Here is a 23,869-nt window from a genome sequence, read left to right as displayed (position 1 = left end):
AAATTGCTTTATTTCAAAGTGGTTTCCTCCTTCTTTAATTTTCTCTTTTGATTTGAGAAGTTGAAAACTAGAAGAGAAGAATAAAACAAAGCCCAGAAGAATACATCAGTAGTTGGTATTCACCTGGCTCAATACTCTGTGACTGAATGTGACTAAAGAGGAAGATGAAAACTATTAACAGAGTCAATTACATTGAATTAGACTCGTCTCTCAGAAAATAAGCATAGTGAAACATTAGGTAGTTGAAGCCAATCCCCTGCTTCTTCCCAGTGTTAAGATAACAGAGTAGAGGACGAATCAGTGCTCTGTGCCTGAGGTCTGCAAACTAAGATGGATAGACTGAATCCAGCTGGTCCCCTATTTTTGAGTGATCTGTATGATTTTTACTTTTCTCTTAATGGTAATTATTCTTCAAAGGAAGAATAATATTTTGTAATTTGAAAAATCAAATTATGTGAAATTCATATTTCAGTGTCCATACATACAGCTTTTATGGAACTCAGCCATGCTTATTCACTTACATATTATCTTGGCTGCTTTCTACCATTGCTGATTTGAGTATTTGTGACAGAGACTATGTGGTTTCTCAAGTCTAAAATATTTATAATCTGTCACTTTCCAGAATGAGTTTTCCAATCTCAAGCAGAGTGGAAAAACTCAACTTAGTAACTGAATTTACAGAGGCAGAGGGATTTTAGTGACAGTGGGAGAAAAGCATGTGTGTGATTTGTGAGAACTGAACTGCTTTCAAAACCTGGTTAAAGGTTTTAAAAGGCAGGCCAGGCAATCAGCAGGTACATTCCCCAGTGTAGTCTATGTCCTTGTGAGTGATCATAATAAGTGACAGTGAGGTGTACATAGAATTTTGGGAATAGCCACATTATCTATTCTGTATCTTTCTTTTCCTCAAAGTGTTTTTCCATATTGTTACTGGTTAAAGGAGGGCCAAGACTTGCATTAAGCCTTTGGAGCCATTAAATATTCTTTTGAAAGACCTTTTACTAAGAAATTTTTCAAAGTACTTAACCATATTCCTTAATTATAAATTGATTTCTTCCTGACTATATTCTTATTAGCCAACAACAAGTGTACAAAAAGAGAGCATCTGAAAGCATCATAACTTTGCATTTTAAGGTATATCCTCCTATTAAGACTGCTGCCTGGAAAGATATGAGGTGACTAATGCTTAAGCCGTGATTCATCTCCAACTCTCAAAGTAGAGACCAGAGATCATGTTCCCTTGATCCACCCTGCTTTCCAAGAGACATTTACCAGAACTTCAGATTGTCTTGTTAAGTCTCAAAGGAAAAGTTGGCGTCGCTTAAAGGAGTTCCTGCATTTGTAAAATTGGGGGGATTTATCTAACATTCAATTCTGTTTTGATTAAATCGGTTCTCTGGGTGACTGAAGAGACGGTGCAGATCCACAGATCTGGACATGCCCCTGAAGGGACTGGAATTTTAGATGTAGAAGGGACAAAGAGAATATTGCTAAAGTTAGAGAGACAGAGTGTTGTACAACTTAGAGTTTCGAGTCCAGTCCCCAAACCCAAATATGATTGACACCCTAGCCCTCTGTGAAAGGAAACTTAACTTCTCTACATCCTTGGCATCCCCTTTTCATGCCCGCTCAAGAAAACAAGTATTTCTGAACTTCAGAGTAATCCATCTTACTTTTTAAAATTACGAAAATGACAAACTAACGGTACCTGTGCCTCTTGGCCCGTTTCAGACGAAAGTAGGCGGGGCGAACCACGGCGGCGGCAGCTTCGAGGAGGTGCTGAGCTCCACGGCCCACGCCAGCGCGCAGAGCTCGGCCGGCGGCCCCCGGCTGGCCGAGGGGGAGGAGCTACAGTGCTAGGGCCCCGCCCTGCCCGCGCGCCTCGGCAAGGAAGACCACTGTCCCGCGGGAAGACACAGGCCTTGACCTTGTTCTTCAAATGGCTTCGCCTCAAAGTTTAATTAAATGATTTACATTTGAATTCGTGTCTTTGCTGGACCACACAACCATTTTAGAGTTCCTAGATTGTCATCTTTTAAAATGTCAACTTCAGCAGGTACTCAGTTGGTCATGACCTGTTTTTGTGTAATTCAACATGTTTTCCAAACCTGTAGCTGTTAATTATTTGCTTTGATTTTTGCTTGAACGCCTACAGGAAGTGCATGTCTTTGAAGGCTAAGTGCCCCCTTTCAGTTCTGTCCGCTGGATGGCTCTCTTTCTAACTGGCTCTAGCAGGGAATGAGATGGCACTGCAAATATCTTCAAACTGCTTGTGAGCTCCCTCACCTAATTCAATTAATCCCTTATGCTTATTTGACCAATTAAAATAATTGATTTTAATGATAACTGAATCCTTAATTTCTTTACGTTTCAGGGCTGTTGATGAACGTGATAGGTGGTAGTGTAATTCTGCAGATGCTGTTTTAAAATCAACTTCTACTGCTAATCTGGAGAATATAACAGGATACATAAGTAATTATAACCTCTGCTACGCTAGGATGCTAAAACAATCTCCGATTCTGAAATTCTCTCAAATCTACCTAGAATAGTATTTAACTCAGCTAACTACTGAGTGAAGTAGGCAAGAAACGGATGCAAAAGGATTTGCTAGAAAATGCTAGAAGCAGAGTTCTGCCACTCTTTCCAGTATTCAAACTGCTCACATTAAAAACAAAATCATCTTAGTACAATCAGATTTCTGCAGTAACGTTTACCTTTCACATCACAAACTTCTCTTTTCTTCTCGATGGGAACGTACGTTTGTTGTTAGGTAGCAGGTAGCATTTATTATTAGTAGTGTGTGTCGGGGGGTGGGGGGTGTATAATTTCCTCAGTTCTGTCTCATCGCAGCAAAAATTTGAAATGGCAGACCAGTGTTGCAGCTCTGTTACAGCTCAGTTTTATTGGGCAAGCAAAGAAGAGTACACCCTCAAGGCATGAGGGTGGGCCAACCCAAAAGGAGAGGCCTCAATCTGTCTTGGCTTCCTCCTTTGATTCATTCATCTCCTCCTCCCCTTGAGCCTGCCCTCTGCCAATTGGGGTAGGCAAGAAGGGGGCATGTTTGTTTCACCTGAAGTTCTCACTCCAGTCTGCGGATTTTCTTCTGTTCCGTTTTCTCAGGCTTTTCTCTTTTAGCCGCCACCATTTTGGACTCCTTTTTTCTATTCTAATTACCTGACAGTAGCATCCTGTAGCTACATTTTTAAAATGTACACTCTAGAATGTAGAATAGATTTACCAACTAAAAAAAAAAACAACCAACTCCAAATTTAAATATAGTAATAATGTTATTTATAGATATATATATAATCCATATAATATGCATAACATAGTATGTTCATTGTTCATTTTGTAACTTCATTAGATAGAAGTGGGTATTTGTGACATATTGAAATAAAGCTAACTTTAAAAAATTCTATTCACATTAATGGAGCAGAACAATCCATGTACCTAACTGAAAATCAAACTGGTTCAGGGACACAGAATCTCCGAGGCCTGGACTCTTGGGAGCAACAGGTGTGGGGGTGTAAACTCGAACCAGAGTAGACGAATGTGGACAAAGGAGCTCTGCCAGTCGAAGTGTTGGCATTCTCCCTAACTTAGCCTTCCAGCCTGCTGGCTGAAGCCAAACCATGTCTAGCTGGCTTGTGAGTGTGTTGCTTGCCCACTGCTATGGCGTGCCCTTGGTCTCTCTGTCCAGTCTACAGTAGCCTGGTCACCTCTTATAAACTCACTGCCACCTTCTTTTGGCCACATTCAGTACACTTCATTGTATTAGAAAATGCAGTTACATTGCTATAAACAAATGCCTTCATTCACCAACCCATTTCTACGCACAATAGTCTCAACCTTACAATCTGAAAACACAGCATGGAAACTGGGCAGAAAAATGATCAAGAAAATTAGTGTTAATGCTCAAAACTAAAATAAACTATATCTTAGCTGTTTATTTTAAATCATTCTTCAAAAATTCTATTTTGATATTTTATAAAAACTATATTCCTATCACCTCTATTAATTGTTAAATTTTTAAAAATTATTCCCTCTGAGCGAGGAGTGGTATGATGGCCATGATGTCTTTTTTCATTCTGCCACGAGATCTGTGATGAATAACCCACATCACTTCAGTTCAGTTCAGTTCAGTTGCTCAGTCGTGTCCAACTCTTTGTGACCCCATGAATCACAGCACGCCAGGCCTCCCTGTCCATCACCAACTCCCGGAATTCACCCAAACTCATGTCCATCGAGTTGGTGATGCCATCCAGCCATCTCATCCTCTGTCGTCCCCTTCTCCTCCTGCCCCCAATCCCTCCCAGCATCAGAGTCTTTTCCAATGAGTCAACTCTTAGCATGAGGTGGCCAAAGTGTTGGTGTTCCAGCTTCATCCTCAGTCCTTTCAATGAACACCCAGGACTGATCTCCTTCAGAATGGACTGGTTGGATCTCCTTGCAGTCCAAGGGACTCTCAAGAGTCTTCTCCAACACCACAGTTCAAAAGCATCAATTCTTCGGCGCTCAGCTTTCTTCACAGTCCAACTCTCACATCCATACATGACTACTGGAAAAACCATAGCCTTGACTAGACGGACCTTTGTTGTCAAAGTAATATCTCTGCTTTTCAATATACTATCTAGGTTGGTCATAACTTTCCTTGCAAGGAGTAAGCGTCTTTTAATTTCATGGCTGCAATCACCATCTGCAGTGATTTTGGAGCCCCCCAAAATAAAGTCTGACACTAAGCCATGCCATGTGGGGCCACCCAAGACTGGAGGGTCATGGTGGAGAGGTCTGACAGAATGTGGTCCACTGGAGAAGGGAATGGCAAACCACTTCAGTATTCTTGCCTTGAGAACCCCATGAACAGTATGAAAAGGCAAAATGATAGGATACTGAAAGGGGAACTCCCCGGGTCAGTAGGTGCCCAATATGCTACTGGAGATCAGTGGAGAAATAACTCCAGAAAGAATGAAGGGATGGAGCCAAAGCAAAAACAATACCCAGTTGTGGATGTCTCTGGTGATAGAAGCAAGGTCTGATGCTGTAAAGAGCAATGTTGCATAGGAACCTGGAATGTCAGGTCCATGAGTCAAGGCAAATTGGAAGTGTTCCAACAGGAGATGACAAGAGTGAACGTTGACATTCTAGGAATCAGCGAACTAAAATGGACTGGAATGGGTGAATTTAACTCAGATGACCATTGTATCTACTACTGTGGGCAGGAATCCCTTAGAAGAAATGGAGTAGCCATCTTGGTTAACAAAAGAGTACTTGGATGCAGTACTTGGATGCAATCTCAAAAACAACAGAATGATCTCTGTTCGTTTCCAAGGTAAACCATTCAACATCACATCACTTAAGTAGAATAATTAAAACAGTCGTTGGTTGGCAGGTCTCATTTTCTTACTGCCTAATGACTCTGGAGCTGCCTATGTCTCCCTGCCTTTGATGGGCAAGTGTATCCCAATTTGACCCGCTGCTGAGTTGCCCTATTTTGTTCAGCTGGGCTCAGCTCACATGCAGTATTTTCAAGTGTTCCACAGTACTGAACAGGATTGGCACACAATGGACATATTTGGCTAACAAATCAAAACAGCTTCAGGCTAGATCAGCACCAAGTATATGAAATGATATTATAATATGTATGATACCACAAATACATCTCAATAATAAAAAATTCCAATATGAATTGTGATTATAAAATTTTTTTTGAAGTTAGCCATTCTGTAATTTAACCATTTATCACTTATTAAATCCTGTTGTTTTGATGGAGAATATTCATAAGTTCACACACCTTTATCTCATCAACTATGACTATTGATAGTCATGTCAGCAAAACAGTCTGCATTTTCCCTAAATTACACATTTCTTATAGATCTGGTCATGGACCATGGAAAACAGAACAACTGTGTGCTTTACTGTGAACACTCCTGATAAGCCATGCCACTCACAGTGGTCAATGTGAAGAGGACACTGGGGATCTCAGTGACTGTTCTGCCACTGTACGTTGTTCCAAAATTACATCAGCCTGAAAGTTGCTGAACTTCACTGTATAGTAGTGCAAAAGGTTGTGAACTTTAACCCCAACCCTCTCCTCTCACTTTTTATCAGGTTGGAGTGTGGATGGGTACAATAAAAGAATGTAACTGGGAAGGGTTAATTTTGAATTCATGTTGCTTATATGACTTTAACCCTCATTTTGCCACGTTTGGGGCTTCCCTGCTGGCTCTGATGGTAAAGAATCTGCCTGCAATGTGGGAGACCTGGGTTCGATCCCTGGGTCAGGGAAGATCACCTGAAGAAAGGCATGGCAAGCCACTCCAGTATTCTTGCCTGGAGAATTCCATGGACAGAGGGGCCTGGCAGGTTTGCAATCCAGGGTTGCAATGGGTTGGACAGGACTGAGCGACTAACACTCTGCCACCCTGTTATTATAGGCATACATAATTGCCTGCCTTGGGGAGATAACCTGAGCCCACCTACCTGTGAAGGACAGTAAGGAAGTGAAACTAATATATCCATCCCCCTGCCTGAGGCTTGCCATTTGCAAGGATTGAATAGTCTTTTCACTTGTTTCCTCACCTCCCTCAGTCTCTGATCCATTGAAGAACCTGGCAACTAGGCCCTGGGAAGATGGTTATTTTGAGGTGCTATCTTGCCATCTTCTTGGTCAGCCAGCTTTCCGAATAAAGTTGTCTTCCTTAACACCTTTTCTCAGATGTATTGGCCGATCTTTGACAAGCAGAGGGAGCCTGGATTTGGTAACAGGGAGATGGTGATAATGTGACATGGAAAGCAACTGTTTCAAACCTGGTGTTTAAATATATTATTCCAGTAAGCAAGATTTAGGAGTAAATGTGAACCCTCACGTGGCAGGTAAATGAAAAACTGAGATGATCGTGACTAGTATTAAGTCTGACCCAGGAAAAACTTCCAAAGTCTCTGTGTGGATTTATGAAAATTACAGCAGGCAAACATCCCAATAAAACTCCAGGGTCAAGGAACATTTTCCGGTTCTAAATGTCTGAACTTTATCTGGGGTTATTTTGTGTGTATGATTTCATGCCAGGAGGAAAAGAAAAAAAACTCCAAAATACTGATATGGTTCTGTTTTCTTGCTAATTGTATCTCCAGTACTAACCAGACTTTGTTGACTTCCAACCATTTACTGGTTTTTACATAGTGTGGCTGTGATGTAACAGCATTTCAGTGCAGAGCAACATGGCTCTTTGCAGTGCCGATGGGCTCTATGTACACGTGTGTGTCGTCTCTGAAGAGATCACGGCACCTTGCTTCCGGCAGACTGGGTATCCATGGATACTGCAAAGTGTTTCCAAAGAGACGCTGCCTAGAATTCTCACCATGCCAGCCTTTTTAGGCCTTCTTCAAATGGAAACTGACATCTGAATTAAAGGGATAGGCATCATGCTTCCACCAAACTCTTGAGCTGGCCTACACGGACAGCCATCCTTTCTCAAACCATTCAGTGGCATCACTGAAAGGCAAGCAAGGAAATTACTTACCCTGTGAAAGGGAAATGAAGGGAAGAAGCCAGGTCTGACGTGATTGCTCCATAAGGTTCAATGACCCAGTAAGAACTTATTATGTATTTCTTGTCTGCTAATAAATATAATCAAGGCCTGAAAAATATAAACCAGCCAGGGGAAAAGCAGAGGCAGACAAATTACACTTGAAATTGCATGCCCAGATTTCTATCCCCAGATGACAAAAAGGATTGCAGGGAGGGAACCATGACCAGGTTTTCAAGTCTGTGATCAGGGGCCTAAAGCAGGTCATAGTGAATTAAAGATCAGGCTGCAGAACTTGAATAAAGCAGCATTTCAACTGATGGGAGAATGCATTATAATAATTTGTTCTCCCTAGATCCTTATCACTAAGCCAGCCAAAGAATCTTCTTAAAAGCAATCATAATTAAATTTTCTATTGTTCAATGAATCTGGCCTTCAGGGATGTAGGTTATGAACTCAGAATACGATGATTTAGAATCAACAATAAATATTCCAAAGTTTAAGACTTTAAAATTTTATTTAGTTCAAATCCCTCCCTCTCAGCCTCCAAGTCTCCATCCATGACATTTTCGTGACCACATTCTGTAGCTTCTTTTATTATCCAAACTGTATCATGTTTCTTGCTGCAGTCCAGGCAATTTAAAATAAACACATCTGGGAAAATCAACAGACCAACAGTGGCAAAACACAATACCACGAGACAGAAAACTGAAATGCTTCTTACAGGAGTGCAGCAACGTAGGGGGCATCTCAGGAGCGTGGCTCACTGGCGACACCGGCTATGTTCGCGTTTCTTTCTGCCTCGAGTTCAGAAACAAGCTGGACTATCTCAGGGTGACTGAATTTTCCTGCAAGGCAAGAAGACGGGGGAAGAAATAATGACAAGAGAATATATCAGTTTCTCCAGCTGGATCCTAGGGCTTGCCAGGGGCTCGGTTCTGTGATCTGACCCACACTTCACTCCAACACAGATGATACAATCCCAGGTCCTGGAGAGGTGCTTAAGGCAACCACTCAGAACTTACTTTTCATCACCCCAGATGCAACGGAGAGTAAAGATGAGAGTTAGGAAAAGAACTGCAGCTCAGGCAGAGCTGGGGAAAACTGCAACAAGCAACCTTTACTGGGAACTCCAGGGAAACTCGGGGAGGTTGGGGCCCTCTCTGGAACATCTGAGAACAGCCTCTGGCCATTCTGAATCTGCAACTGTGAAGACCAAGCACCTACATTGGAGAAGGAAATGGCAACCCACTTCAGTGTTCTTGCCTGGAGAATCCCATGGACAGAGGAGCCTGGCGGGCTGCAGTCCACAGGGCCACAAAGAACCAGACAAGACTGAGTAACACTTTCACTTTCAAGCACCTACATATGCAAAGATTAGCAGGAAGACCAGTGGGTCCAGGCTGTTCCCTCGCTTGCAAACAAGAATGCAAACATTTACCCTGAAACCAGCCGCTCTGTCCCGTCTTCCCGGCCCCTCGGCTTTCCCTGGACTTCTGCCCTGGGCAGTAACCAGGCTCTGAGCTATTTTAGGTGGACAGAGGCTGGCAGGGGCGGTGTTAAGCCCACCGTCTCTTCCCTGACGGTCTTCTCTTGCCAGTGCCCTTTGCTGCTTACTGTTCTTTCCACAGTGAACTCTATCCCATTTATTCCCTATGTACCAACCCTTCACTTTCTTGCCCTACCTGACACCTGGCTGGTCCTGCGGTGCAGCTTTCCCTATAGCTCCCCCAGTGCTGGCTGTTTTCTGTCTTACGCAGCTCTTAGCACCGAGCCGGGGCCTGTCCTCCACGATCCGTGTTGTTTCCAGGTCACCCTCTGCCCGACTGTGTAAAGGCTGGCCGTCAGACTTACCATCATTCCACCAAAACCGCTCTTACCAAGGGCGCCAATCAGCACCACGCTGCTCAATCTGACGGCTACTCCTGCCCTCTTGAAACTTTCTCCCCTTGGCTCTGGGACCCCTGATTTTTTCCCATCTTTCCCATCTAGTGTGTGTGTGCCGAGTCACTCAGTCACGTCCAACTCTTTGTGACACAATGGACTGTATCCTGCCAGGCTCCTCTGTCCATGGAATTCTCCAGGCAAGAATGTTGGAGTGGACTGCCGTGCCCTCCTGCAGGAGACCTTCCCAACCCAGGATGGAAATCAGGTCTCCTGCACTGCAGGTGGATTCTTTACCGACTAAGACACCAGGGAAGCCCAATCTAGTGGAAAGTCCAAAAACCTCAGGTTCCTCTCACAAACACCGCCACATACAAATCTTGTTGACTCTATGCTCAAAATATATCCAGAATCTGACCTCTTCTTATGTTTTCTATCATGACCACCCTGTTCAAACGAGGGCAGGCAAAATGGTGAGAAATCATTTCTTACATTGGCTACATGTTTTACATTTAACTGTTCACTAGAAGTAGTACACCAGAGGAGAAAGTGCAGTGAGTTTTAATCTCAAATTCGGCTGTGGGCTCATCACCCACTTTCCAGGCTCAAGTTTCTTCCTTGGTAACACGGCGAGCTTAAGCTAGATGATCCTTCCAGCTCCCGTATTTTTGGATTCTATCAGTATTCTCATGTTTCATTTTCTATTTTTTTCATTGTGAATGTATCCGAGGATAACAGTGTAAAGCACAACACAAACATGATTATGACCTTATTGTGAAAAAGATGCTATCTGGGAACCAGATCATTGCTTCTAACATGGTTGGCAAACCTTTTTTGTGAAGAGTCAGGTAGTAAATATTACGGGCTTTGTGAACAATTTGGCCTTTGTGGCCAACTACTCAACTCTGCAGCTGTAGCACAAAAGCAGTATAAACAATACATAAAGAGTGTGGCTGTTTCAATAAAACCTTATTTACACAACCAGCAGGCCAGTTTGGCCCATGGGTTATAGTTGACCGACTCCTGGTTTCCAGGAGTTAAATAGAATTCTATTTAACTGAAGTCAAACATTCTGAGCATCATTTACCTCAAGGACAGAGGAGACAAAGCTGGTCATGGCCCTCAACAGCTTACCATAGGGTGGGGTGAGTAGATGGGGATTTGGCAAGAAACCCAACTAGGAACATCATAATGGAGAATGCAAGTCAGACTGTGACATCACGGTGGCATGCTCTGGACCACGCGGAGACTGAGCAAAAAAAAGGAACACTTAGTCGTGACAGGGAGGATTGAGAAAGGAAACCAGAGAGCTGAACAGCCTTAGACTACAGAGCTGTTTGTGCTCAGCTGCTCAGTTGTATCCGACTCTTTGTGGCCCCATGGACTGTAGCCCACCAGGCTTCTCAGTTTATGGAATTTTCCAGGCAAGAATTCTGGAGTGGGTTGCCATTCCCTAACTCCAGGGGATCTACCCAACCCAGGGATAGAACCCGTGTCTCTTGCGTCTCCTGTACTGGCAGGCGGATTCTTTATAAACCACTGTGCCACCCAGCAAGTGCAATAAATATCAAGATTTTATTTTAAGGAAGAGGAAAGCTGCCAAACAAAGATGCGATGATACCTAGATCTACAAAGGAGAAAAGCACTGAGATGTGCAAGGTGAACTCCTGAGCCTGGGAGATTAAATTAGGTGGTTATAACCGCCAGCCATACAGAATCAATGAGGGCCTTGCCTAGGGCAGAGGTAAGTGAGCCAAGACAGTAGGCAAATCAAATCAACCCCATTATAATGCAAATCAGATCTGGGAGCTTATTTTGGAGCTGGGACTTTCCTCGACTTGATGAGGCCACTAAAGGGTCGGGAGAGGTCACAGCAAGGCCATCTCTAACAGTTCTCTCAGGAGAGATGGAGGCTCAGCTGAGCCTGGGGAACTCTGAGGGAAAAGAGCTGGAGCTCTGCTCCAGGGAGCAACAGGAGACCCGTGGTCAGTGCCCCTGGCTCCTCACTGCAGAAGCTGTGCCAAAACGAAGAGAGCCAAGGCTTACTGCCAGGCAGTCTTCTAAACACGTCACAATATATCCTCAAACAACCCTATAAAGTAGACTCTATAATCATTCTCAATTTAAAAATGAGGCAGAAAGAAGAAAAGATAGTGCTAAGTTGTGTCCGACTCTGGCGATCCCATGAACTGTAGCGTGCCAGGCTCCTCTGTCCATGGGATTCCCCCAGCAAGAATACCGGAGTGGGTTGCCACTTCCTTCTCCAGGGGATCTTCCTGACCCAGGAATTGAATCCAGGTCTCCCACACTGCAGGCAGAGGCTTTTACCACCTGAGCTACACAGGACGCCCCAAGAATAAGGAAACGAAGACCCAGAACTAGGTGAAGTAATCTACTGGAGGTTACCTAAGGTGACTGTGGCAGAACCAAGATTTAAACAAAAGCAGCTTCAGGCCTGCGCTCTGAAGGGCTACAGCAACAATGACGACTTCGCTGCCTGGAGCTTCCTCTTTTATCTCTCTCTCTGCCTCTACCTTACATGACCTTCCACCTATTAAGCACTGACAGAATGCACTTTGACGTTCATCATCTCTCTTAAATCTCAAAACCAACCTATGGATCAGGTAGGGTACTATGATTTCCATTTTTTAGGGAGGACACAGAGAGGTCAGGAGACCGCCCAGGAGCACACAGCCAGTATGTGTGGTGTGAATCTGGAGCTCAGACTGCAGGGCGGCAAGGCTCTCTTGCATTAGGCAGCCTCACACCATGAATCCCACCTTTTTCTTCTCAGATGCTCCATATGAAAGGGTCAGAGGAGGGCTGAACAACCAGGGACTTCCCTAAGGTAGTATCAGTCATTACACCAGGAGCAAGTTAAGCCAACCTGAAGCGGTGCTTATTGAAACCAGCCCTGCGTACCTGCTGTGGAGTCGTAGAAGTCCTGCAGCCTCCCAGGCTTGTTCTCAAGGTCTTCATATTCAGATGCCTGAAGAATCATCTCACACTGGTCCAGCTGCTTCACAAATTTAGCTTCTGCACTAGACTGGGTCTCATATTCCTAAGGAAAGGGACAATTAAAGCAGCATTGTGGGCTGCATGTGTGGGTGCTAAGTCGCTTCAGTCGTGTCTGACTCTATGGACTGTAGCCCACCAGGCTCCTCTGTCCATGGGGTTCCCCAGGCAAGAATACTGGAGTGGGTTGTCATTTCCTCTTCCAGGGGATCTTCCCGGCCCAGGGGTTGAACCCGCCTCTCCTACGCCTTCTGCACTGGCAGGCAGGTTCTCTACCACAAGGGCCACCTGGGAAGCCCACATGATAGGTTATGCCAGGAGAACCTGGTCCCTGAAATCAGTTACAGCTAAAAGCACATTCTCCACCGGCCGTACTTCTCCACTGTATACAAAGCCGTCACAGAGACTACTCACACGCAGTTCCACAGCTTAACACCCATGTTCCATGTGGGCGCTCCCAGTTCCATCTAGTCTACCCTATGCCTGCCAAGTCTGATGTGTTCACATGGGCACTTCCAAACATTTTCCTTCCTGTTTAGTAACTTGTCTTCAAGACCATTATTCTTTAATCCAGATTCTGAGTATTAATTTCAAGTTAATATTTCATCTTGAGGCTTCCCCAATGGCTAGGTGGTAAAGAATCTGTCTGCTACGCAGGAAACATGGAGATGTGGGTTCGATCCTTGGGTTGGGAAAATCCTCTGCAGGAGGACACGGCCATCCACAGCAGTATTTCTGCCTGGAGAATCCCATGGACGGGGGAGCCTGGCGGGCTACAGTCCATGGGGCTGCAAGAGTCAGACACAACTGAGCAACTAAGCAACAGCAACCAACATTTCATTCTATGCTTCCCCAGTGAGCTCCCTCTCCATCTAATGTCAGGTCTCCTTTCCTGTTTGAAGTGAGTTTCTGGCTTTCTCCTTTCGTTTGGTTTCCACTCTACTCTGGGAAGCTCTGTCCTTGCTTTCAGAATAGAGAGGAGCTAATCACATCCCTCTGGGTTATGACTCTTGAGGACACAGCCAGGGTCTGAGAACTCTTCCTGCCGGCTGTCTGTGCGCGTGTTGGCGGCAGGCAGGCGGTGAAGGCACCAGGCGGGAGGCAGCTTATTTACTGTTCCTCGCCCCACTGGTCCCTCCCTCCTCAGTGCAGACCTGCAGCAAGAAGCCGCAGGCAGTTGGCGTCTTAGAGCACGCCCGTCACACAGCCCCACGTCCCAGTTAAGGCCGCGGAGAAGCATCCTTCTATGAAGACCGAGGTGTTCCCAGCTGATTTCTGTGTCAGGTTCTCGTTTGTAATCCCACCCTGGATACTGACTCTGCCGTGCTTTCTCTCGCCAGGGTGATGTGTTGTGAATCACTGATGGTTTCTTGGTTTTTATTAGATGCAGCTCCGGTGGGTGTTTGCAGAGCAACAGAAGGATAAGGGTTTCAAGCAGGAAAGATATACATGTTCTAGGTCCTCAACATGGAGGGCCAAAGGGAAGAGAGAGAGAACAGGTGAAGAAGGTCAAAGATATCCTGTCTCCCTTGGAGAAAGACTGGCCCCGATCACAGTGCAGACATAAGGTTAACATTCTGCATGTCACGCTCTCCCACCTTAGTGACTCTCCCTCTGGGACCCAGGGCCCTCATATTGCTGCACATCAAACTCCCCCCCGAAATGCTACCCTTTTACTTCAGAGGACAGAACAGGGGGACCTCCTGAAGTGCTTGCACGCTCAGTCGTGTCCAACTGTGCAACCCCGTGGACAGTAGCCCGCCAAGCTCCTCTGTCCATAGGATTCTCCAGGCAAGAATACTGGAGTGGGTTGCCATTGCCTTCTCCAGGGACCTTTTGAAGGAGTACTTTTTAACCCAGCTGGATCTTCAGCTGCAGGCTGGGAAACAATTCAAAGGCAGGTGTGTGTGCCAGGCATTGGGCATGTGGCAGGGAGTGGCTCCTGCTTTGCGCTGGGATTCGAAGGGCTCTTTCTTTAAAGCAAAACTCAGGTGGTAGAGCAGACATCTTTCTGTGATACTTCAAGGAAAATGTGAAAATGCTTTCTCTTGACTTACTGAAATGTGATTTCACGCTTCTATGGCAGACAATAAATTATAACTGCTTTAACTAGACATGACCCTTTGGGCCGAAAGCTGTTGTTAGTGGTGAACAGCAGTGATTTACATTTCAAAAATCAATTCAACTGCCATTTTCTATGTAACTAGTACTATCTGAAGTTCCCTGGGTTCAGAATGACCCTATTTTCTGAAATCAAAATCAGACCACAGGGACTGGAGACAGTAAAAACAGAGCATACTATGTACATCAGGCAATATTCTAACGGCGCTGTCGTCACTGTTTGGTTGCTGAGTCGTGTCTGACTCTTTCGCAACCCCATGAACTGCAGCCTGCCAGACTCCTCTGTTCATGAGATTTCTCAGGCAAGAATACGGGAGTGGGTTGTCAATTCCTTCTCCAGGCCATCTTCCTGACCCAGAGATGGAACCGGTGTCTCCTGCATTGGCAGGTGGATTCTTTACCACTGAGCCACCAGGGAAGCTTTCCAACTGCTTAACATACTATTTAATTTGACTGCCACACAACCCTGGAATATGGGTATACTATTATTAGTGCCATTCTGTAGATGAGGAAATTGACATACAGAGAGGTACCTTACATTGCCCAAGATCACACAGCTAGTAAACAGAGGAGCCACTAATTCGAACCCTGGAAATCTCATACCAAAGCCAACGTGTTAATATTGAACATGATTTTTAAAATGTGTAATAAAGAGCTGTTCTCTGTTTATAGTGTTTCCACAAAGTTCAAATCTACTTGTAATCTATGAATGTGATCTTATTTGGAAACAGTCTTTGCAGATGTAATCAAATTAAGAAAGAGTCACAGCGGACTAGGACGGATCTTAATCTAATAACCAGCATTCTTACAAGAGGGAATTGGGCCCAGATACAGACACAGGGCGGGGGTGGGGCTGTGGCACAGTGCAGGTGGCACAGGCAGCTTCCCTGGGGTCTCAGTGGTAAAGAATCCAGCTGTAATGCACGCAATGCAGGTTTGATCCCTGGGTCGGGCTACCCACTCCTATTCAAACCTGGAGAATTCCCACGGACAGAGGAGCCTGGCGGGCTACAGTACACAGGGTTGCAAAGAGTCGGACTTGACTGAAGCGACTTAGTACGCATGCACAGACAGGAGGAAAACATCTGACTATGGAGGCAGAGCCTGGAGCCACGTGTTCAGAGGCAAGGCTGCCAAAGCTGGAGGAGGCATCACCAGAAGCCAGGGAGAGGCAAGCAGGGAATCTTCCTCTAGAGCCCTCAAGGAACAAGGCCCTGCCCACACCATGACTTGGACTTCCAGCCTCCAGAACGAAGAGGCAGGGCTACCCCAGAGTAAGGAGGGGCTAGGGGCTCAAGCAAGGAAGGCGGGGGAAGAGGTTGGAGGGAAGTGAGAAACTGCCAGAGGCGGGGATGGGTTATTTTCCCTTCAGGTGGAAGTCAGTTCTAGGAGGGGGACAACAGGAGCACTAGGCAAGCCGCTTCCCTGGAGCTGCCTGCTATCAGCAGCAGCAGGGAGGCACTGAGGCCCAACGAGGCCCATGTTCGGTGCTGGGCCCCACGGCACATCTGCCCTTGACCTCACGCAATCCGGACAACCCTTACGGGTTTCACAGATGCGCAGCTGACTCAGGGAGGCGAATGAGCCCAAGGCCACTGAGCCAGGAAGCAGTGCGTTGGGAACCCAGTTCTGAATGACCCCAAAGCCCACGTTTCTCTCAAGGACCAGAGATGGGTGGGTGTGAGGCTGGCACGGTGGAGGATGAGCGCAATGCATCAGGAAATCCAGGGGCTCTGAGTCAGTATTTGCATCAGGCATTATGGTGAGAAGGGAAATGCAGAATGTGGAAGGAAGAAACATTTCTATTAGCCCTGACAGACACCTACAGCAGCTGGGAGATGAGAATCAGACAACCCAGGAAGCAGGTAAGTTAGACACGGCACGTTAAGATAGTCTAAGGCAACTAAGACACTGACGGGCCATATAAATTCAGTTATAATAAAAAGCAACCCAGTGCATATACTTACTTCCCAAAGTTCATAGAGCTCCTTCTGGAGATCCCCTGGGAGGAGCTGGGTTAGCTGCTTCATTGCTTCCTGAAAGATCAAACCATATTTTAATCATGTTCACATTTGTTAGTTAACAATTCACCTACAAATGCCAAATAATGGACTCATGCTTTTCCAAATAACTCCCAAAGGGGCAGCAGAATATTGGAGAAGATTTAGGCTAACAAGGAGGGCAATTGTGTACATTAAATAAATAAGTGTCTTTTTTATATGTATTTATTCAGGAGCACTTATGTTGTGGCTTGCAGCACACTGGACACAATCAAGGACAATGAGGAGGGTATGAGACGATTACAGAAATAACAGAAGTGAGGCCAAAGGTTTTATATCTTGAGGATGAGAGTCCCCAAGTGCATGTGAATTTCAACTGTAAGTGTACGCGTGCTCAATAGCTTCAGCTGTATTAGACTCTGTGACCCCATGGACTGTAGCCCACCAGGCTCCCCTGTCCACGGGATTCTCTAATCAAGAATACTGGAGTGGGATGCCATACCCTCCTCCGGAGGATCTTCCCAACTCAGGGATCAAACCCTCGTCTCCTGCGTCTCCTGTACTCTTTACTGCTGAGCCACTGGGGAGCCCCTCAACAGTAAGTAGTACAGTTCAAAACAAATCTGACTGTGGGGAAAACAGCAAAGTGTCAGTGAATTACGAAGCTCAAATAAAGTTTTGGTACACCATTATGTTCACTTTCTATTGTTAATATTTTTATTTGCAAAATGTAAAGCACTACACAAATGGGCACCTATTGTCACTAACATAAAGGAAATTACAAGACAGCATTTTGTTAAGCTCACAGACTCACAGGCTGAAAAGAGATGTTTAAGGGTAGTGAGCCAAACCGTCCACGTGCACCAATCCCCTCAGCAGCATCTCTGGGGACTTGTGTCCTCCCTCACACACAGGCCTCATGGTGGGAACCAAGCACCCCAAGAGGCTGCTCAAGTGGACTTTAGGCAGCATTAGCAGGAAGTACCAGTGTCTCATATCAAGCTGAAAATTGTCCCTGCAAGTTCTTCCACTGTGCCTAACCTACCCCTCCTGCCTTCTTCCCTCACAAAAACACAATGTCAATCAGGTGGGCGGTAACCCAGCAGACGAGAATCTCTGTGGCCAGTGACTGGTCCAAGGGATGGCCATGTAACTCTACCCAGCCACTCAGCGACCAGCTGCATGGTGAGATCGAGGGAGAGGAGCCCCAGAGTAGAGTTCAGAGAGCCAGAAAGCACAGAAAGGCTGAAATGAGAGTGAGAGCACGGAGGGTGCTCAGTACATATTTCTCATCTCCAAAGTCCCAAGAGCCCCTCTTATTCCATCTCTTCCTTCATTTCTATGTTGCTCCAAAATCCTCAAGTATCCCATTTGGGGGGCATGAGGTCTGCAACCTACTCTCAAATGGCTTTGCAACTCCTTCCCTCACTTTCTATCATTATCCTCCACCTCTTAATCAGCTCCAGTTCATTTGGCCAGAGCTTAGGCTCCCTGAAAGGAATACTGTTTTAAAAACCACTTTTGGCAAAGTGCTTATATAAAAGGGGCAAGGTCTTACCGAAATCAAATGGTGAAACGGTAAAAAGCAATAAAAGTAAAAATGAATACTTTATATATAACTAGTTATAGTGGGGAGGAAAAAAAAAAAGTTACAGAACGCAACCATTTCCAGAGCAAACCACACTGGCCAGCATCAATGGTCGGCTCTTGTAAGTAGTGTCGCCATCTTGAATGGCTTGTAGCATTATTCCACCCTTAGTGGTATGAAATTTTGGGTATTTTGTACTTGCATTCTCCCTTGTTTCTTTTTCATAAATCTCCGCAAAATATGTGAGAAAAAACTGCATGTTCAAAAATTAAAAATGTCTCTACAAATAGATGACTTTTCTCTCCACTATAATAGAGGCATTTGCCCATTGCTTTTGTTTGAAAGGAATGAACTGTATAATATATATGTACAGAGATATCAAAATCTAAACTCTTCGAATATAAACTTAAAAGTCCTGCTCTGACAAGGAATTATTTCATTCCCTTTAAAGTGATGTACCCAGCACTGAATATAGTGATTGATGGGTGGTCTGACCCAGTCAAAACACAATGGAACCAAAGTGTCCATCATGGTAAATGCTCTATTTCTATAAATGCAGCTCAAGACTGAGTCAGCTTTTTGGAAATCACATATGACTGATTAACAAGCTTCCTGTTGACTAAAATCACAATGTCCTTTAAAAAACAAAACATAACAAACAAATATGTTTTGCTCTCTTCCTGAAGCTGAGCAATGATTTTTCTGGATCTCAACTCGTTGACACCATTTGTTATTAGACAATCAGGACTGCATTTGAGACCTCTTAGCTGTTATTCCTTGTTTGGCAGCCTATGCCACAGAATCAGGCCCTTTTTAAATGATCCTCTGAAACTGACTTCACTGAAGTCCAGGACAAGGGTCTGATGACACCAGACTTTCCCTTCTTGATTGTGAACCCTGCTACTCCCACTTCTAAACTGAATTTTGCCTTATTCACACATAGATTTGGAGTGATAATTTCCCTAGCTTCTTCCTGTTAGCGAAGCATGTCAAGAATTTGCCTGAAGTTCTGAGCTGAGTGAAACGTGAAGCACCCAGAAAGCAGTATTCATCACTCACACGTCACTGGTGACGCTGCACAGCGCCAAAGCTAATGGCAAACTATAGACTGAGCCGCGGTTTGGAACCCAGCTTGCCATTTACTAGCTGTGGAATCCTGAGCAAGATACATCTGTCTTTCTGGTTTCTCATCTATAAAATGAGGTTGATAGGGGTACCTACCTGAAGGGGTTTGCTGTGAGGATGAAATAGTCACTATATAGAAAGTACTTATTATCTGGAACAGGGCAAGGACTCTATAAAATATTCACTACATGTTTCACTTTCTTTATCTTGCCACGTTCACTCCCATAATAAATGGTTCTTCCCCTTTTAACCTCTAGTTCTCCAGCAACTTTAACTGTCAGGTATATGTGTGTATATGTATGTATCATGACTCTGTCCTTTTAGTAAGTTTTCCCTTCGCAGAAGAATATAATAACCTATTATTGCTGTATTCCAGCCTCAAGCTCCATTCCACTAGTTCTTAATGATCCCTTCAGTTCAGTTCAGTTCAGTCATTCAGTCGTGTCTGACTCTTTGTGACCCCCATGGACTGCAGCACGCCAGGCCTCCCTGTCCATCACCAGCTCCCAGAGTTTACTCAAACTCATGTCCATTGGGTTGGTGATGCCATCCAACCATCTCATCCTCTGTTGTCCCCTTCCCTTCCTGCCTTCAATCTTTCCCAGCATCAGGGTCTTTTCAAATGAGTTAGTTCTTCACATCTGGTGGCCAAAGTATTGGAGTTTCAGTTTCAGCATCAGTCCTTCCAATGAACACTCAGGACTGATCTCCTTTAGGATGGACTGGCTGGATTTCTTTGCAGTCCAAGGGACTCTCAAGAGTCTTCTCCAATACCACAGTTCAAAAGCATCAATTCTTCGGCACTCAGCTTTCTTTATAGTTCAACTCTCACATCCATGATTCCTACAAGGCATCATTTACCATCTCGGTTTATAACATAAAGTTTGTTTTATTCTGTTTAGGAGGGGAGTCAGCCTACAAGCATTGCTTTTGCCCCCACCCCCTAAATTTTCTCTTCTACACCCTCATTCTCCCTTTCATCTTAGTACCTACTTTCCTCTGGGACAATCAGCCTTCCAGGGTTATCAAATATTTTCCCTCCCACTTACTTGGGTTTAAAGCCCTCTAGATGCAGTGGACTAGCCTCTGGGAAAATGACACTTCCTGGCCCAGTATGTATGTTTCACCTCAAGGAGCCAAGAAACCCTCAGTTAATTATCTTAAGGCATGGTTCAGACATCCGAACCTCATCCCTAAACACCATCTGCATAAGGAGCTGTTTACCTCCCACATCTTGGTCTGTTCCCAAATCCTAATGAATGGAGGAAGAGGCAATGAAGGACCAGTGCTTCCAAGCCTTTGGTTTCTTGCCCAAGAACGTGCGGTGCTTAAAGATGTTTGCCTGTCCTTTCTGATGATGATATTTATTCTCCTGTGAACCAGATGGGGTGGGCAGCAGCCAGGAGGTTCAATGAGGCCGGGAGGGCTTTTCATCACTGCCCAGATATGGCATCCAGTACTCCCTGAGCGGCAAGTCCCCTCAATGCCCCTCTAGGGGGCGCCACTAGCCAGGACTCAGCTTCCGTCAGGACAGAGGTAGGTTTAATCTGTCGTCCCGCCTGCTGAACTGTTCTTTCTTCAGAAGGTTCTGATTCATTCCTCGGTGGAGTGTACCTCACATTGCTTGGGTGCCCACATGGAAAGGGTCTTCTTCCTCTGGTCACTTTAAGGCTTCTGATCACCTTATGGTTCTTCAGCCTGTGATTTCTCCTCCACAATGTCTAAATTCACCCTTGTATGAAACTACCATACATCCTGACACGTGGTATATAACCGAGGGATCTTTTCCTCTATGCACATGTCAACACCCAGCATCCTACGGTTTGGGGCTAATTCCTTTCTGCAACTCAGTATCATTTTTTTTTTAAATTTATTTGGCTGCACCCGGTCTTAGTCGCGGCACATGGGAACTTCGTTGCAGCACACGGGATCTAGTTCCATGACCAGGGATCGAACCCAGGCTTCCTGCTTTGGGAGTGTGGAGTCTTAACCACTGAGCTACTGGGAGAGTCCCTGCAACTCAGTATCGTGAACGAACTGGTTTTTATATCAACCGATCAACCCAGGAATTCTTTATTCACTACAGTCTAGACTCCTACAGAGAAATGTTTCCTTAGCTCCTCCCTTTTCACCAACTGTCCTGATGCTCATGTGTTCTGGACCTGTATTCATAGGATGACCACATTCCATATCTCCCTTGTTCCCATAATTTATGGTGTGTTGGAACTCCTGAATTGAGATTCCCTGGGGACCTTCTTGCCTCAAAAGGGGAATAAATGCTGTTGGCTTCTGAGCTCTGGCCACCCTTTCCCCAAGAACAGCTACTGAAGCCCACCTTCCCTGTTAAACCATCTTGATGAAGGCTGTTGACTTAAAGACATTTAGGATCAATCCCTCTGGCCTACAAGAAAAGCAGCTTGTAACAATCCCTGAATTGGGAACCGTCCATTCAGCCAAAAAAAAAACAAAAACAAAAACACACACCCTTCCTGAATTTTCCAGTCTCTGCTTCAAATACATCTTTCTGTTTGCCCCTGGGCTCTGGTTTTAAGACTCCAAATCAGCAGACCCTGTTTAATTGATGTCATTGCCTACTAATACAAATTTTAAAATTTAACCACTAAATTAAAGGACTAATTTAAAATTTGTTGTTATTGTTGTTGTTTAGCCAGTAACTTGTGTCTGACTCTTTTGTAAACCCATGGACTGCGGCCCACCAGGCTTGTCTTACTAAACACTAACTATAATAATGATTATTCCTGGGTTTTATAGAAGTTCTTTCCAAAGAGCTTAACTGGCATGGAGAATGCCTTTAAGTTCCAGCTATCTCCATGGTTCGAATGAAAGCCATACCACGTATCCTGTGCTCAGATCCCCTTTCTGCCTCTCCGTGCAAAACGAAACCAACACAACATCCTGTCCCTGTGTTAAGGCTTAGAACAAGCAAAAACCAATTCACTGCTTATTCCACGAAATCCTTACTTCTGGAAGGTAAGACTGTAAACCAATCCAAAGTAGAGTAAGCACTATCAGCTTGCTCTTCAAGACCCTTGCTAACACCTTGCCTCACGAGCCCTACCAACCCAAAGCTTTCATGTTTAAACTTTGGGCAATCTCATCTTGTAAGACAGTAGCCGCTCTAGTAAGATCCATCCAAACATCCTCAGGCCCAAGCCCTACAACTCTATAAATACCCTCCCTTGATCTTCCTTCCCAACATACTAAGACTCTATCAAGGAGGTACTCTCTCTTAGGGTTGGTGAACTTAGCTGCATTTCAGCAATGGGTTTTTCTGGTTTTCCTTTGTTTCAGCAATGGGTTTTTCTTTTGTGGAGTCAACAGTCAACACCGACCTCTTCTCGCCTATGTTTTTCTTCTTTGGGGACGTTATCTGCTGGTGCTATGTCCCCAACGATGCATTCTGCCATATCATGAACCAGGGCTAGGCGTACACATCTGACCAGGCAAGAAATAATTACACAGAATTATACTCACTACAGACTCCTTCTCTATACTACTTTAAGTTACATAATATAGTTTTTTTTCCCTAGTTTCACAGAGGATTTTAATGCAGTATTTTCTAAAGGTAATTATATTCTACCAGCCTGCAACAGATCTGAATCAAAACTGCTAGTTAATATTCAATACAAATACATAAGAATGCAAGGGAAGTTGTTAGCATGAATTAAAAAAAAAAAAAAAGCTGGTCTCTCAAATATCACTTTAAAAGGTTGATAACTTTAGTTTAAAAAGCCAGAAGAAGGTGATCTGGTTATAGCATTTATTTACCGATTTAACACTTTAAAAAAATAATTTTCCAAATGTACTAGTTAGATGTCAAAATGAAGCCCTTTATAGAGAAATAGGTAGAGCTGGACAGATCTGAGTTTGAATCCAGCAATTAACATCTATTAGCTGTGTGCCCTTTGCCAAGTCACTTAATTTCTTTAATGCTAAGTTCTGCAGCCTTCATTTTATTATCCGTAAGAAAGGGGTACTAATGCTTCCTAAGTTTGGTATGAAAATTAAATTTGATACTTTATGTTCCTGAAACATGTTGATCATTCAACAAATGACTATAATTATTAGCCGTAACGATTGGGAATTGTTAGTGGTAATGACTGCTGATCAGGATAATCGTCATCAAAATAACAAAGGCAGCTCATGAGATAAATGCCCCAGAGGGCCAGTCTGCTTTATATTCCCAGCATCAACAAGGCAGAACAAGAACTCACAGGTGTCCCTGCCTGCAGCTGCTTTCTCATCTAGCTCAAATTGCAGACTATGCGAAGGTTCATCTCCATTCGATACCATGTTCATCTTGTACCATGTGCCAAAAATCTCCTTAAGTTCTACCCCATCTACAGAGTGACAGGGCTTCTGAGACTCCCAGATGAACCTCTGCTTCACTTGGGTGGGCTGATTTATCATTTCTAGAACATACCTTTACTTCCTTATCATCAGAGATTTGGTCTCCATGCCCTTCTCTTTCTATGCTGTGTCTTCTACTTCTATACCTAATCAACCCTTTAGAGGTCAACTCAGATTTTGCTTTGTATAGAAACCACTCAGGGCCTATGTACTTCATCTGGGTTTTATTTACCACCTTT

The 23,869-nt window shown here is 44.5% G+C and overlaps 2 protein-coding genes and 1 long non-coding RNA gene across 10 annotated transcripts in view; 1 reads left to right on the top strand and 2 right to left on the bottom strand.

The window, feature by feature from the left end:
• The window catches only part of TPD52L1 (TPD52 like 1), a 94,188-nt gene extending 91,842 nt beyond the window's left edge, over nucleotides 1-2,346 (top strand). For all 8 annotated transcript variants that reach the window (XM_069599048.1, XM_069599042.1, XM_069599043.1 and 5 more), the window contains one exon: nucleotides 1,732-2,346. In XM_069599048.1, the coding sequence (XP_069455149.1) occupies nucleotides 1,732-1,741 (10 nt within the window). In that variant the 3' untranslated portion in view covers nucleotides 1,742-2,346. The remainder of the gene's footprint in view (nucleotides 1-1,731) is intronic.
• A 1,581-nt stretch (nucleotides 2,347-3,927) lies between these two features.
• Nucleotides 3,928-7,637, bottom strand: LOC138445240 (uncharacterized). Its single transcript, XR_011258766.1, has 2 exons — nucleotides 7,521-7,637; nucleotides 3,928-6,749 (listed from the first exon to the last, which is right to left on the bottom strand). It is a non-coding gene; the product is annotated as an uncharacterized lncRNA (long non-coding RNA).
• Nucleotides 7,638-8,024: 387 nt separating this feature from the next.
• The window catches only part of HDDC2 (HD domain containing 2), a 17,993-nt gene continuing 2,148 nt past the window's right edge, over nucleotides 8,025-23,869 (bottom strand). The window contains exons 3-6 of the mRNA XM_069599040.1: nucleotides 22,613-22,715; nucleotides 16,514-16,582; nucleotides 12,333-12,471; nucleotides 8,025-8,374 (exon numbers count right to left, since the gene is read on the bottom strand). Of these exons, the coding sequence (XP_069455141.1) occupies nucleotides 8,277-8,374; nucleotides 12,333-12,471; nucleotides 16,514-16,582; nucleotides 22,613-22,715 (409 nt within the window). The 3' untranslated portion in view covers nucleotides 8,025-8,276. The remainder of the gene's footprint in view (nucleotides 8,375-12,332; nucleotides 12,472-16,513; nucleotides 16,583-22,612; nucleotides 22,716-23,869) is intronic.

Source organism: Ovis canadensis, chromosome 8 (genome assembly GCF_042477335.2).
Source record: "Ovis canadensis isolate MfBH-ARS-UI-01 breed Bighorn chromosome 8, ARS-UI_OviCan_v2, whole genome shotgun sequence".
NCBI classification, from domain to species: domain Eukaryota; kingdom Metazoa; phylum Chordata; class Mammalia; order Artiodactyla; family Bovidae; genus Ovis; species Ovis canadensis.
This window is presented reverse-complemented; position numbering and strand designations above follow the sequence as displayed.